A 13,794-nucleotide genomic window follows, 5' to 3' on the forward strand; every position below is an offset into this window, starting at 1 on the left:
GCGAGCCAGAAGCTTAAAAAATACTGTTTTTATTGATTAAAAGAACCTCTGATTAGTGACCCACATTGAAATGTTCCCTTGCCAAAAGCTCTGCATAACCTGGCAATTCAGTTGGTAGAATGATGAGTAAACAACACTGATGTGACTGTTCTGATTTATTACACAGTGCTGTTGGTTGCATATCAGGGGAACTGCTGCTCTGTCTGCTGGAAAAGAAAACATCAGTATTATTCTTAGAAGGTCCTTCAAATTAAAAGAAAACGTATTATGAAGCTAGAGTTTGGAGATGAAATAAAAGAAGTTTTTGACCAGAACTGAAAATATTTGCTTTTACAAACAACACTAAAAACTAATTTTAACAGCTGCAGCAAATAAAGATTTAAGTGTTTTCTGCTCTTATGTAAGTCAAGACATGATGACTGATTTGGAAGTGATAAAAAGTTCCAAGCTCTGTAATTTCTAGTATTGGAGCCAGATTTATTTATACAGTTATACATTTTCCATACTTGTCCCTTGTTCAGAATACAATAAAATAACATTTTAACAAGAGAAGTTTTTGGAACTTATTTAAAATATGACATCAAAATGTTTTGGGTAACTGATTTATTCTCATTTGACATTGTAAAAAGCATCTGGATGCAACCAGTTCTGAATTAATTAATGTGAGTAAACCTGAACAATTCTATCAGTATAAAGAAAGAACAAAACAAAAATCATGTGAATGTAGCTATACATTACACTGTTACGTCTCAGCCTTGTTCATCATCACATTCTGGTATAGCAAAAAAAACCAAACAAACAAACCATAGCATATATTTTAAAAACGTATTTAATACATTTTCATGAACAAGGTTAGTTTAAATTGCACTTGATATGAAGTTCATATTGATGCATATCGAACTTCACTATAAATGGTGGAATCCATCATTTTAAACACTGACAATCCAAATGTATAATTTATTTGCAGACATATATAAAATAGTAAGAAAAGAAATAACAGGGAGCTTCTGGTATCCTGCAATACGAAGGTGCTCATGGGAAACGGCAATAGTAATAGTCCACAAAAGAGAAGATCCAGGCACTCATCGTTTGCAAATATGAGGATTTTTAATGGAGGGCCAGGAACATTAAAAAGCACACCAACGCGTGTCGGCTTACGCCTTCATCAGGATGTGAATACTCACAGACAAAGAGAGCACCTAATTATAGTCAATGTCTCCAGGTGTGCAGTCACATGACTGACAGGTCTGATGTAATACCTTTGTCAAGCTCTAGATGTAGACAATGGGCACAGAGAGCAGGAGTTTACAAGAGAATACAAATTTAACAGAAAAACTCAAGGTTTTACAAAAAACAAGAAAGGTCAAAATCTTCATTGAGGCCAGGGTACACTGTGGCACTGAGTTCATGTATCCAGTAAGCTTCCCTCTGCCTAAGGCGGAGGACTTTGTCACCGCCCCTTGCATCCATAGTGATAACTTCAAGTGCCAACACTTTTAGAGTAGAGTCATTACAGTCATGTATATCCATATAGTGTCTTGCCATGGGGTAGTTTTGGTTTTTTGAGCGAATGGCATAGCAGTGTTCAGCCACCCTATCCCTCAACCTTCTTTTAGTAAGCCCCACATAAAAACATCCACATGGGCATTGGAGGCGGTACACTACATGGGTTGTTTGACAGTTGACAAAAGAGTTAATGAAATAAGTTCTGCTCTTACCAATATCTATAAAAGTATTAGTTTTTATCAAGTTATCACAATACCTACAGTGGCCACAAGGAAAGTTCCCTTTTGGACGGGAAAGCCATGTAGTGGGTTTAGATGAAGGAAGATAGCTCCTAACTAATCTATCCTTGATTGTAGGAGCTCTTCGGAAACTTACTCCTGGGGGCTCAGGGAACACCTGTCTTAAAAGAGGATCATTCTCTTGTAAACTCCTGCTCTCTGTGCCCATTGTCTACATCTAGAGCTTGACAAAGGTATTACATCAGACCTGTCAGTCATGTGACTGCACACCTGGAGACATTGACTATAATTAGGTGCTCTCTTTGTCTGTGAGTATTCACATCCTGATGAAGGCGTAAGCCGACACGCGTTGGTGTGCTTTTTAATGTTCCTGGCCCTCCATTAAAAATCCTCATATTTGCAAACGATGAGTGCCTGGATCTTCTCTTTTGTGGACTATAAAATAGTAAGAATTTGAAAAAAAAAAGCCATTATACGGAAGATATTTGAAGTCAGAATGGTTTATGAAAATGCGTTCTCTAAGAAATAGACGAGACAAAACAAGGCAAAAGAAATGCAATGTATGTAGTCATCATGATCCACTCTGTCAAACAAAACAAGTGAGATTATTAGATAAAGACAGTCTTTCAGTCAAATAGTCCTAAAACTATTCAGTAAAATACAGAAGCAAAACATATTTGTGAATTGGACATTAATTAATAAAAGAATCTGCTGAATAAAAGCTTTCAGTTTATGAGCCGAGCTGATCTTCGAAGTTACCATACAATTACATCATTGACTAATATATCAGTAATTTGTTGATTTCAGACATTTGTGTAGTGTGTAGTTCAGTGCAAACGTTTTCATAGCAAGCTTCTAAAGAGCGGTCACAGATGAAGTTGACTGGTTAGGAACTTTGCAGCATTGCAGGCAGGTGCTCCTTAATCCTGTCCAGCAATGCAGATGGATCCTGTAGGATGGCTGGAAGCTGGCTCCTGTTCACATAGGCAGCCAAGCTCACAGCAGCAGTTGACAGAACCAGAGGCCACATAACGGATCTCTTGGGTTCGACTTCACAGGGTCTGGTCTGCATGGGTTTAGCCATTCTCTCCCACTGGGTGAGGATGGCCTGCCGGGCTCCGGCCCACTTTCCCGGCCCTCCGAGACGATACTGGTAGGGTGTGCTTGGACCAAACACCACGCTCAGTCCAATTCTGGGATCAGTCAGCAGCAGCTTGAAGACGTTGGGTCGGACTCCCACCATCTCAGCTATCTCATCCATGTAGTCAACATAGTCGACCTGGATGGTGTGTCTCTGACTGGTGACATACCTGAAAACAAGGCTCCAGTTGAACATATGCAGAAAAATCTGGTGCTCTACATTTCTTAAATATGCAAGTAATCACAAAGTTGACTGAATCCACTTAAGTACCTTCTGGCCATGGTCTCCTGTTTATACTGGATATCTTTTAGCATAGCAGCCACTGAAGGAAGCTTTATGCAGCCTGTTTGAAAGGAAACATAGTTGTTTAATTTTATCAACAAAATAATTCTGTAAAAGCCTAAGTGATGAGATTAAGTTACATTTTTTAAAGAACCTCTTTTACCTTTAAAGACACGTGTGGCCCATCTGGCCTGCATCTCAGAGATGGGCATAATGGCTCCCAGTGGTTGCACTAAACCAATGATAGACAGCGTGGGCTGATCCAGCTCAGGAGGAAACACATACTTGTACAGAGATGCTTTGTTCTCAGTCACTGAGAGCACTTGTGAAGCCAGGAATGGAAAGGAAAACCGGTAACCTGTGGCAAAAACCTGCAAGGAAGAGGCTTGTTTCAGTCATGCAGAGTGTTCTTTTGTCTTAATGGTGTAGTAAAGCTAAGTGTACTAATTCAAAAGTGACTGGACCTTCCAGATACAGGTGTCTTTATACTACAATCACTTCTGACAAAGTCCCTGCATTCAGATGATCTCTATTTCACCAATTGTGACTTCTAGCACCAACCGATTGCACCTGCGCTGCATTGGGTGAGTCACTTTAAATGGGGAGAATATTTATGCAATCAATTATTTTCCTCTCTTATTTTTAATTAAGTGACATTACTTTGTGGAAGAGTGTTTTCACTTGGACATGAGTTTTTTTTAGACATTCTGGTCCAAACAGACAAATGAAAATGGCTGTGATTCAATGTTGACAAGCAACAAAAGTGGGCTTCGTACTTTGTACATGCATTGTAAAACTGCATGCCAGTTGTATTTTTTTTATTAACAAAATGTAAGGAGGGCAGATAAACTATACAAGTGGGTGAGTGTTGTTTATGCATAAACTTACCACCAGGTCAACGTCTTCCACTACACTTCCATCATCAAACTCCACACTGGAACCTTGAAATCTGCGGATGTTGGGTTTCACCTGAACTGTTCCAGACAGGATTCGGTTGGGAAGCTCATCGTTCACTGTGGGATGTTGGCTGAACAACCTGAAATTTATGTCCACTCTGGTTAGGTATATGACTGCAATTTATTGAACAATGCAGGTATTTTAATATAAACAAGGCAAGTAGTGTAAAGCGCCACCAGTAACATCAGTTGCACAGAATAAATATTGCTATAATTTTGCTATAAAGCAACGCAAATAGTGAGGCCAAAAGCTTGACCATAAGATTATGCTCGGAAAAACTGCAGTGAAGTCATTAAAATTAAAATGTTTTACTATATTACAACACAACATGCAGATATAGACATAGTTATATAAATACTGAACCTGTGCTTTGGCTTCAGATTGTACAGAGCGTGATCAAATCTCTGGTCAAGTCTCTTCTCTGCCAGAGAACAGAAAAAACCAAAGGGTAGGTTTCTCCGTAGAAAACCTGTGAACCTGTTGAAGGACAGATCGATGGGAACCCCGCTGTTCCCAACTCTGTTCAGAACCCAGGCTCCCCTTCGAGTGCTCAGGTAAAGCTAAAACAGAAAAGAAATGGTAGGTAGCCGCTGTCCGGGTCATTTGAAATAAAAATAGTTTGCAAGGATGCTTTGTGTCTGAAATATTAATACTTAGATGAAGCATTTGTAAAGAGCATTCAGAATATAGTGTTATCTGCAAGTCAAAATAGTGCAATAACACCCATACTGTCCAATGTAGCGCTTTGTTTGGTAACATAGTACTTCATCACATTTATTTCAGTTGTATATGCAATAAATTGAACATACTGGCTTGAACTCCTTTCTTTTTGTCTTGTTACAATTATTATGCATTTTCACTGTTATTAGTGAGTTACAGTGAAAAAAGAGAGGAAATTGGGGAAATAAATGGGGAATGGTATGCAGTACAGGTCTGGGCTTGTTGGGAAGTGAACTGGGGGCTCACTGCTTGAGGGTATTTGCGTCCATGTGGTATGCGCTCGTATTCACCTTTAATTCATATTACAAGCTCTGTAAATTCATTAATTAAAACTTTTTTAAGGACTTTTGTACTGCACCCCGATGATAAAAATAATTTTTTTCTCTTAAGTGGACCACACATGGAGAAACTCAAGTATTTCACATTGCAACATCTACACATTCAAACCTGTGCATTCTCAATATTTTACACATTTAAAAACTTGGTACAATATCAGGCAAAAATCTGTGTGGCATCATTACTTCAGTTTTATATCAGTATTTCTAATCACAGAACATCTCTGCCATAACATTGTGGTTTTTATATAGATATGTTTTCCATATCCAGTGGATTCTGTGCAATATCTGAATTTCCACATGTGGAAGAATCTGTACATTATCAGAGGTATTTATGTATATTTCTTGTTTATTTCTAATTTCCACTGATGTTTCCTGCATGTTTGCACTATCCTCTGCACATTTCCCCACTGTGGGATAAATAAAGTCTTATTTCTCCGTATAGGTGTGTAACTATCTCAGTCCAACCTGCTTGGTGACTCTGCTCAGCTCCACTGCTATGTCTCCTCCAGAGTTCCCGATTCCAATCACCACAACCTTTTTATCCCTCCACTCTTCAGGGGTCTTGTAGTCTCTGCTGTGGAAATACTTTCCCGTGAAAGTGTTGATGCCTGAAGGAAATAACACAGAGATTTGTGAGAGCATTGAAATAGACATTGAAGCTTTGCAATCAAAACACAGTTGGACCCACAGTTCAGGACATTATGCTGACAACACTTATCACAATGGATCATGTTGCTATATAGTGCTATAAAACCATTTTGTTGTTTGCTAAAGGCTCGGCCGTACTGTGTCAAGGATCAGCTGATAAGCAACATAATAGAATAGAAAAGAATAGAATAGCCACTTTATTGTCAACCAGAACATACACTAGTTGGTGCACACCATGACTGAAATTTCGATGCAAAAAACCTGCCATTGGACAGATACAGAAGATACAGAACAAAAACTAAAAAATTATTCTAAATAAAAAACAATTATATATCACACACACACCTAAAACATACACATCCGCACATATTTATTTTACAGTGAAGATATAGCAGCAGTATTGTACGTAACATTGAAAAAAGTAGCAGCAGTTATATTTCACAGCAACCGTGGGTGACTCCACCCAGAAGGACTATTTGAGTTCAAGAGTCTGATGGCTTGGGGGATGAAACTGTTACAGGACCTGGCTGTTCTCGCTCTGATGCTGCAGAACCAGAGGGGAGCAGGAGAACAGACCATGGCGGGGTGTGTGGAGTCTATCTGCTACTGAGTGAATTTCATAAGTTGAGTTGACTAATGTGTTGTTTTTCAAGGCAGATTAATTAGCAATCAAAGAGATTGATGACTGATACTTGGAACTGATTCACATTTGCGGTAAAACTTAAAATCCTTGTGTTTCCCATATTTTTAACTTTTCAAAGCTTTTCCTTCACTGTTGATGAGCCACTACTCTGCACATGTAACCAATCAGATGTGCTGTGGGCTGCAGATAGAGCGATACAGATGTGGTGCATTAAATTCATGCATTTGATCATCAATCAGTTAAAACAGGAAAACAACTATACAGACCTTTGGGAAAATACTTAATATTGGATGTGATAATCTATCGATTTCTATTTATAGGATGCAATTGTTACCTGGGAAGTCATGGAGAGGCATGTTGGGTTGGCAGTGATGTCCAATACAGATCATCACGGCATCGAAAATGTGTTTCTCCTTTTTGCCGTCACTGTTCTCTGTTTCAACATCCCACTGGCCTGAACGGGAAAAATCTGATCTCTGCTTCACCTGGGAGACTTTGGTCTGGACAACAGGAAGACAGAAGAGAGTTTGCAGACCCATTTAATCATCACATTTCATCATTTGTTGCCCTATACATGAAAATGAAGGTGATAAGAGAACTGAATGTAGGAAGTGAGCAAAGCATCCTCACATTGAAGCGTATGTGCTGGATGAGCTTGAAGTGGTCGGCGTACATCCGATAGTAGTCCATGATCAGGGTGTTGTGCATGAAGTTTGGGAAATGTGCAGGGATGGGGTAGTCGCTGTAGCACATCATCTCCTTGGAGGTGTTGATGATGACAGAGTGGTAGATGCTGGCCCTGTCTGACTCTGGATTCTCCTGCAATAACAAACCAAGACGAGGGGGAAAAAAATCATAATCTCTTATCAAATCTAGAGAAAAGTCCAACCTGCACACAGCATCACAAACCTTAAACCTCCACAGGCCTCCGATGTCATTGCTGCTTTCAAAGCAAACAGGCTCCAGCCCTTCATCCAGGCAGCACTTGATGCAGGCCAGACCTGAGCTGCCTCCTCCAATCACTGCCACGCGACGAGTCATACTTCAAATCTATGAAAATAAATCAAATCAGTTTGAATGTTTTTAAATTTGCCTTAAAAAAACAGTTAAATCTCATAATATCTCAACACAGAAGTTCTAATGGCAGAAGAGAAATGCTTTTATAATGCTATCGTCTGACACAAATACAGTAAACAGGATGCATTTATTAACAGCAAGATTAGTCTATAACCTCAAGGTGGAAGGCTCTGTCAGATTGTTAGGTATTTGGAGTATTGTGATAAAGGTGACCTTTCTCCCTTAACCAACACTTGTTTCTTTTGGACTATTAAAAGCCAAATCACTCTTACATAGCTAAAAACTACTATTCATCCAATATCCATACACCGCTTAATCCTCATTGAGGTTGCAGGGAGCTGGAGTCTGTCCCAGCTGACTTATGGTGAAGGCAGGGGACATGCTGGACAGATCACCAGTCTGTCTGCACATAGAGACAAACAGCACACTCTCATTCACACCTGTGGAACAGTCCTTGGACTGTGGGAGGAAGCCAGGGAACCTGGAGTAAACCCATGAATGCACAGGAAGAACATGCAAACTCCATGCAGAAAGATCCCAGGGCTAGGCTGGGATGTGAACCGGGAATCTTGTAACTGCAGGGCCACAGTGCTAACCACTGAGCACCTGTGCAACCCGTTAATTCTATTATATTAAATTAAAACAAGCATCAATAACCTATAAAATAAATCAGTCTCACTCCAGCTGGAAGCTAAAAATGGACAACTCTTGTGTAACCAAGTGGATTTTGTAATCTTTCTGTGCAAGACCCACCTTTATATCTGACTTTTCTTTTTAGAAATCAAATAAGTAGGACTAATTACAAGGAACAGAGTTTGAGAACTGCTGCTTTTCTGCACTCACTGATGGATAAATATGGAGCACAGACTGAGTTTAGAAAGAAATTAAGATGATTTTACTTTGCTGAGAGCACAATGTCACACATTTTATATTCATTTTTGCTCTAAAATACCTTAAAAAACGTGCCATTAAGAGGTTAAAATTAAAAAAAAAAAAAAAAATCAAATCCTACCAACGCTTGAGATGTTTTTTTTTCTCTGGCAAACAAGAGGCTGTATCCACGCAGGAAGAAGGTCACAAGTATGCTTTTCCTACTTTTATGCCTTGATTAAATCAGACTTCCCCCTATTCAGTCTAGCTTCATTCACTCTGCTGATTTGTGTCAAGATTTACTGGTGTAAAGTTCACCAGTAGTAAATATGTGACTACTGTTCCCAGTCAGCGAGTTTCCAGGAGCTGCAGCGAGCCAAGCTGTCATGTTTGCCAAACTTGGTTTTCCAGCCGTCAGGGCGACTTTTTCCTCCATTATATTTAATAATGTTCCACAGATGTACCCAAAAGTTGCAATCGAGTATCCAGATGTCTTACATTTCTGCAGCTCGAGTCCGGAAACAGCTTGTTCGTGTTGCTTGCACGCAGTGTGAGGTTGCACGTAGCTGGACGGTGGGCGGAGTGAAGCTTCTTCTATTTACCCTAAACTCAACCTGCGTCCACTGCAGCGTCACAGTTATTTACCAGGAGGAAAAGCAAACAGACAAACACTACTCGGTGCCAAAACATGCTATTTTATGCTCCATTTTATAGTCAGTGTCATGAACCCGAGAGGGTTTCTATCTTTAGAAGTTAAAAGAAGCAAGATAACCTAATGCCTTACATGCATTTTGATGAGAAATTATTGTTTGAAGATGTATTTTAATGTTTTTTATTTTTTGTGTTATTTGTAGTAATGCAACGGAGTGGCAACAGTTTGTTGCAAGTTTTCTGAAGACCTTAGCAGGACAAAGCAAGCCCCAGTATTGCAAAACTAAAGTCAACATCACACATGACACTGACTAGTTTAAACTAATCACTGAATGTAGTGAAATAGTACCTCCACCTCCGCATGATGCACAATTCATTCTTGTCATCATGCAAAGAATTCCGCCATAAAATGAGAGTCATTTCAAGATCTGTTTGTGTATTTTCTCTCCAGGCATATTTGCTGAACCTCATGTGAACTTTTGTGCAATCCCAATGCGCAAAGATGTTCCTTGAAGGTTTTTATTGCTGTTATAAAGTTTTATAGTTAATAGGTTCCATTATAAGGGACAAGATGTGTAGTCATGCTGACACGCAAAAACACGCAAAAATCAAAGTGACTGTGCACAATTTTGTTACGGAGTTGGTGGAGTTTTGGGAAAATAGAAGCAAAACAAGAGTTAATGAGTTATCAGTGATTAAATCGATTAGGTAACTATGAATCTTGCGTAATTGTGCAGGGAGGTTCTCTTCAAAAACCAATGGATTCTAAAGAAAAAGTGGGGTTGTTCCCTTATTTTATGAGTCATGATGAGATTTTTAAAATTTCTTTTCACTAAATCCATTTTTATCTTAAACACACTTAATTTGTTGTGCAGTTACAAGGAGCAGTAAAGTTTCTTGGGAATTTTTCTATCGACCAAAGTCAGGGAGGTCTATTTGCATTTGCTATGAAGTTTTAGCTTTAACAAAAATCAACAGGCTCCTCCATTACAAGGAGTAAAATGCACACTGGAAAATCAAGATAAATTTGCAGAATTTTGTCAAGAAGCCTGGGTAGTTTAGTGAAGAAAATGCTAAACAAGCCTTAGAGAGTTATCATGAATTAAACTGATTAATTCATGATGGATTTTGCACCTTACACAGAGAGGTGCTCTTTAATCCCGTCCAGGAGTGCAGTTGAATGATGTAGGAAATCATTCATTCCAGCTATTTTATCTTCACCACACCTAGACTGTTGCTGAATGACAAGGAGCAGTGAGGCTTCTTGAAGCCTGACTGGATTTGTCATGAAGACTTATCATTAAAAGGTTCCATTCTAAGTAATATAATATACTTGATGTACTCATGCATGTTGTAAGGAGCACAAAAATATCAACCTAATTGTGCAGAATTTTGTCAAGGAGTTGGTGCAGTTTAGTGAAAATAGAAGCAAAACAAGAGTTAATGAGTGATCATAGAATAAATTGATTGGTTAGTTATGGGGCGTGATTGTGCAGCGACGTTCTCTTAAAAAACAATAGATTTTGTAGAAAAAGTTGAAAGTTGGTTCCTTTATTGTAGAATGATGACAAGATTTGTTCACTTCTTTTCACTCCAGCTGTTTTTTCTTAAACATATCTGAACTATTGTGCAATCATTGGAACAGTGAAGCTTCTTGAAGTGTCTGTTATCAAAGTCATGGAGGCCTGGCTGCACCTGTCATAAAGCACTGGGACTAACAGGTTCCATTATAACGATATGGACAAGCAGGGCTAAAATGTACTTGGTGCCTTCATGCATACTGGTTATTTATTTAAATGAACCGCTGTTCACTTGAAAAAAACAGTTTGGACAGAGCTTTCAGTGAGTGGATTTGATGCAGAAACAAGTCAATTTCCAAGAAAACTGCACTGCAACAAGTAAAAGCATTCAGCATATTCAAAGATATGCATAGATTTGAACAAAAACAGCATTTATGTTTAAAAACTTTCCCATGTTTTATTCAAATTGCACATTCTAAAAACATTCTCCACCTACAGCTGACTCATTATTCTTACAACTTACTGAGGGATTTTGAGTAATATGAGAGGAGAGAGGAGAGAGGCTGTTTATTGTAGACAAAGCTGCTCAGCAAGGCAGCGCATGAGAAAACCATAATGATGCTGAGGGTAGACGAAGGTTTGGTCTCTGGTTCTGGTACCACTCTGGTCTTGAAAGGCTGAATCACTCGATCCCATTGAGTGAGAATCGCCTGACGGGCTCCAGCCCAACGGCCTGGTCCAGTCAGACGGTACTGACCACAACCACAACCTTTTTATCCCTCCACTCTTCAGGGGTCTTGTAGTCTCTGCTGTGGAAATACTTTCCCGTGAAAGTGTTGATGCCTGAAGGAAATAACACAGAGATTTGTGAGAGCATTGAAATAGACATTGAAGCTTTGCAATCAAAACACAGTTGGACCCACAGTTCAGGACATTATGCTGACAACACTTATCACAATGGATCATGTTGCTATATAGTGCTATAAAACCATTTTGTTGTTTGCTAAAGGCTCGGCCGTACTGTGTCAAGGATCAGCTGATAAGCAACATAATAGAATAGAAAAGAATAGAATAGCCACTTTATTGTCAACCAGAACATACACTAGTTGGTGCACACCATGACTGAAATTTCGATGCAAAAAACCTGCCATTGGACAGATACAGAAGATACAGAACAAAAACTAAAAAATTATTCTAAATAAAAAACAATTATATATCACACACACACCTAAAACATACACATCCGCACATATTTATTTTACAGTGAAGATATAGCAGCAGTATTGTACGTAACATTGAAAAAAGTAGCAGCAGTTATATTTCACAGCAACCGTGGGTGACTCCACCCAGAAGGACTATTTGAGTTCAAGAGTCTGATGGCTTGGGGGATGAAACTGTTACAGGACCTGGCTGTTCTCGCTCTGATGCTGCAAAACCAGAGGGGAGCAGGAGAACAGACCATGGCGGGGTGTGTGGAGTCTATCTGCTACTGAGTGAATTTCATAAGTTGAGTTTACATAGCTAAAAACTACTATTCATCCAATATCCATACACCGCTTAATCCTCATTGAGGTTGCAGGGAGCTGGAGTCTGTCCCAGCTGACTTATGGTGAAGGCAGGGGACATGCTGGACAGATCACCAGTCTGTCTGCACATAGAGACAAACAGCACACTCTCATTCACACCTGTGGAACAGTCCTTGGACTGTGGGAGGAAGCCAGGGAACCTGGAGTAAACCCATGAATGCACAGGAAGAACATGCAAACTCCATGCAGAAAGATCCCAGGGCTAGGCTGGGATGTGAACCGGGAATCTTGTAACTGCAGGGCCACAGTGCTAACCACTGAGCACCTGTGCAACCCGTTAATTCTATTATATTAAATTAAAACAAGCATCAATAACCTATAAAATAAATCAGTCTCACTCCAGCTGGAAGCTAAAAATGGACAACTCTTGTGTAACCAAGTGGATTTTGTAATCTTTCTGTGCAAGACCCACCTTTATATCTGACTTTTCTTTTTAGAAATCAAATAAGTAGGACTAATTACAAGGAACAGAGTTTGAGAACTGCTGCTTTTCTGCACTCACTGATGGATAAATATGGAGCACAGACTGAGTTTAGAAAGAAATTAAGATGATTTTACTTTGCTGAGAGCACAATGTCACACATTTTATATTCATTTTTGCTCTAAAATACCTTAAAAAACGTGCCATTAAGAGGTTAAAATTAAAAAAAAAAAAAAAAATCAAATCCTACCAACGCTTGAGATGTTTTTTTTTCTCTGGCAAACAAGAGGCTGTATCCACGCAGGAAGAAGGTCACAAGTATGCTTTTCCTACTTTTATGCCTTGATTAAATCAGACTTCCCCCTATTCAGTCTAGCTTCATTCACTCTGCTGATTTGTGTCAAGATTTACTGGTGTAAAGTTCACCAGTAGTAAATATGTGACTACTGTTCCCAGTCAGCGAGTTTCCAGGAGCTGCAGCGAGCCAAGCTGTCATGTTTGCCAAACTTGGTTTTCCAGCCGTCAGGGCGACTTTTTCCTCCATTATATTTAATAATGTTCCACAGATGTACCCAAAAGTTGCAATCGAGTATCCAGATGTCTTACATTTCTGCAGCTCGAGTCCGGAAACAGCTTGTTCGTGTTGCTTGCACGCAGTGTGAGGTTGCACGTAGCTGGACGGTGGGCGGAGTGAAGCTTCTTCTATTTACCCTAAACTCAACCTGCGTCCACTGCAGCGTCACAGTTATTTACCAGGAGGAAAAGCAAACAGACAAACACTACTCGGTGCCAAAACATGCTATTTTATGCTCCATTTTATAGTCAGTGTCATGAACCCGAGAGGGTTTCTATCTTTAGAAGTTAAAAGAAGCAAGATAACCTAATGCCTTACATGCATTTTGATGAGAAATTATTGTTTGAAGATGTATTTTAATGTTTTTTATTTTTTGTGTTATTTGTAGTAATGCAACGGAGTGGCAACAGTTTGTTGCAAGTTTTCTGAAGACCTTAGCAGGACAAAGCAAGCCCCAGTATTGCAAAACTAAAGTCAACATCACACATGACACTGACTAGTTTAAACTAATCACTGAATGTAGTGAAATAGTACCTCCACCTCCGCATGATGCACAATTCATTCTTGTCATCATGCAAAGAATTCCGCCATAAAATGAGAGTCATTTCAAGATCTGTTTGT

The 13,794-nt window shown here is 39.3% G+C and overlaps 1 protein-coding gene across 2 annotated transcripts; it reads right to left on the reverse strand.

The window, feature by feature from the left end:
* Positions 1 to 811: 811 nt before the first annotated feature.
* LOC111577525 (flavin-containing monooxygenase 5-like) lies at positions 812 to 9,050 on the reverse strand. Of its 2 annotated transcripts, none has more exons than XM_023283855.3 (10): positions 8,920 to 9,050; positions 7,384 to 7,524; positions 7,105 to 7,293; positions 6,809 to 6,974; positions 5,649 to 5,791; positions 4,489 to 4,685; positions 4,057 to 4,204; positions 3,332 to 3,539; positions 3,157 to 3,229; positions 812 to 3,055 (listed from the first exon to the last, which is right to left on the reverse strand). In XM_023283855.3, exons 2-10 carry the CDS (start codon positions 7,513 to 7,515, stop codon positions 2,632 to 2,634), a joined length of 1,680 nt encoding a protein of 559 aa, XP_023139623.1. In that variant the 5' UTR covers positions 7,516 to 7,524; positions 8,920 to 9,050; the 3' UTR covers positions 812 to 2,631. The 2 variants fall into 2 exon arrangements, with proteins under 2 accessions (XP_023139623.1, XP_023139622.1); XM_023283854.3 differs by lacking the exon at positions 8,920 to 9,050 and adding an exon at positions 8,564 to 8,902.
* Between the last annotated feature and the right edge of the window lie 4,744 nt (positions 9,051 to 13,794).

The sequence above is a fragment of the Amphiprion ocellaris genome, chromosome 2, assembly GCF_022539595.1.
Source record: "Amphiprion ocellaris isolate individual 3 ecotype Okinawa chromosome 2, ASM2253959v1, whole genome shotgun sequence".
NCBI classification, from domain to species: Eukaryota; Metazoa; Chordata; class Actinopteri; family Pomacentridae; genus Amphiprion; species Amphiprion ocellaris.

Excerpts from the sequence above, each read along its gene's own strand:
- LOC111577525 (XM_023283855.3), bottom strand. The coding sequence starts at position 7,515 with ATGACTCGTCGCGTGGCAGTGATTGGAGGAGGCAGCTCAGGTCTGGCC. Across the intron at positions 3,540-4,056 it reads TGGAAGACGTTGACCTGGTG|GTTTTTGCCACAGGTTACCG; the intron begins GTAAGTTTATGC and ends TCTTCCTTGCAG. Across the intron at positions 3,056-3,156 it reads CAGGAGACCATGGCCAGAAG|GTATGTCACCAGTCAGAGAC; the intron begins GTACTTAAGTGG and ends CCTTGTTTTCAG.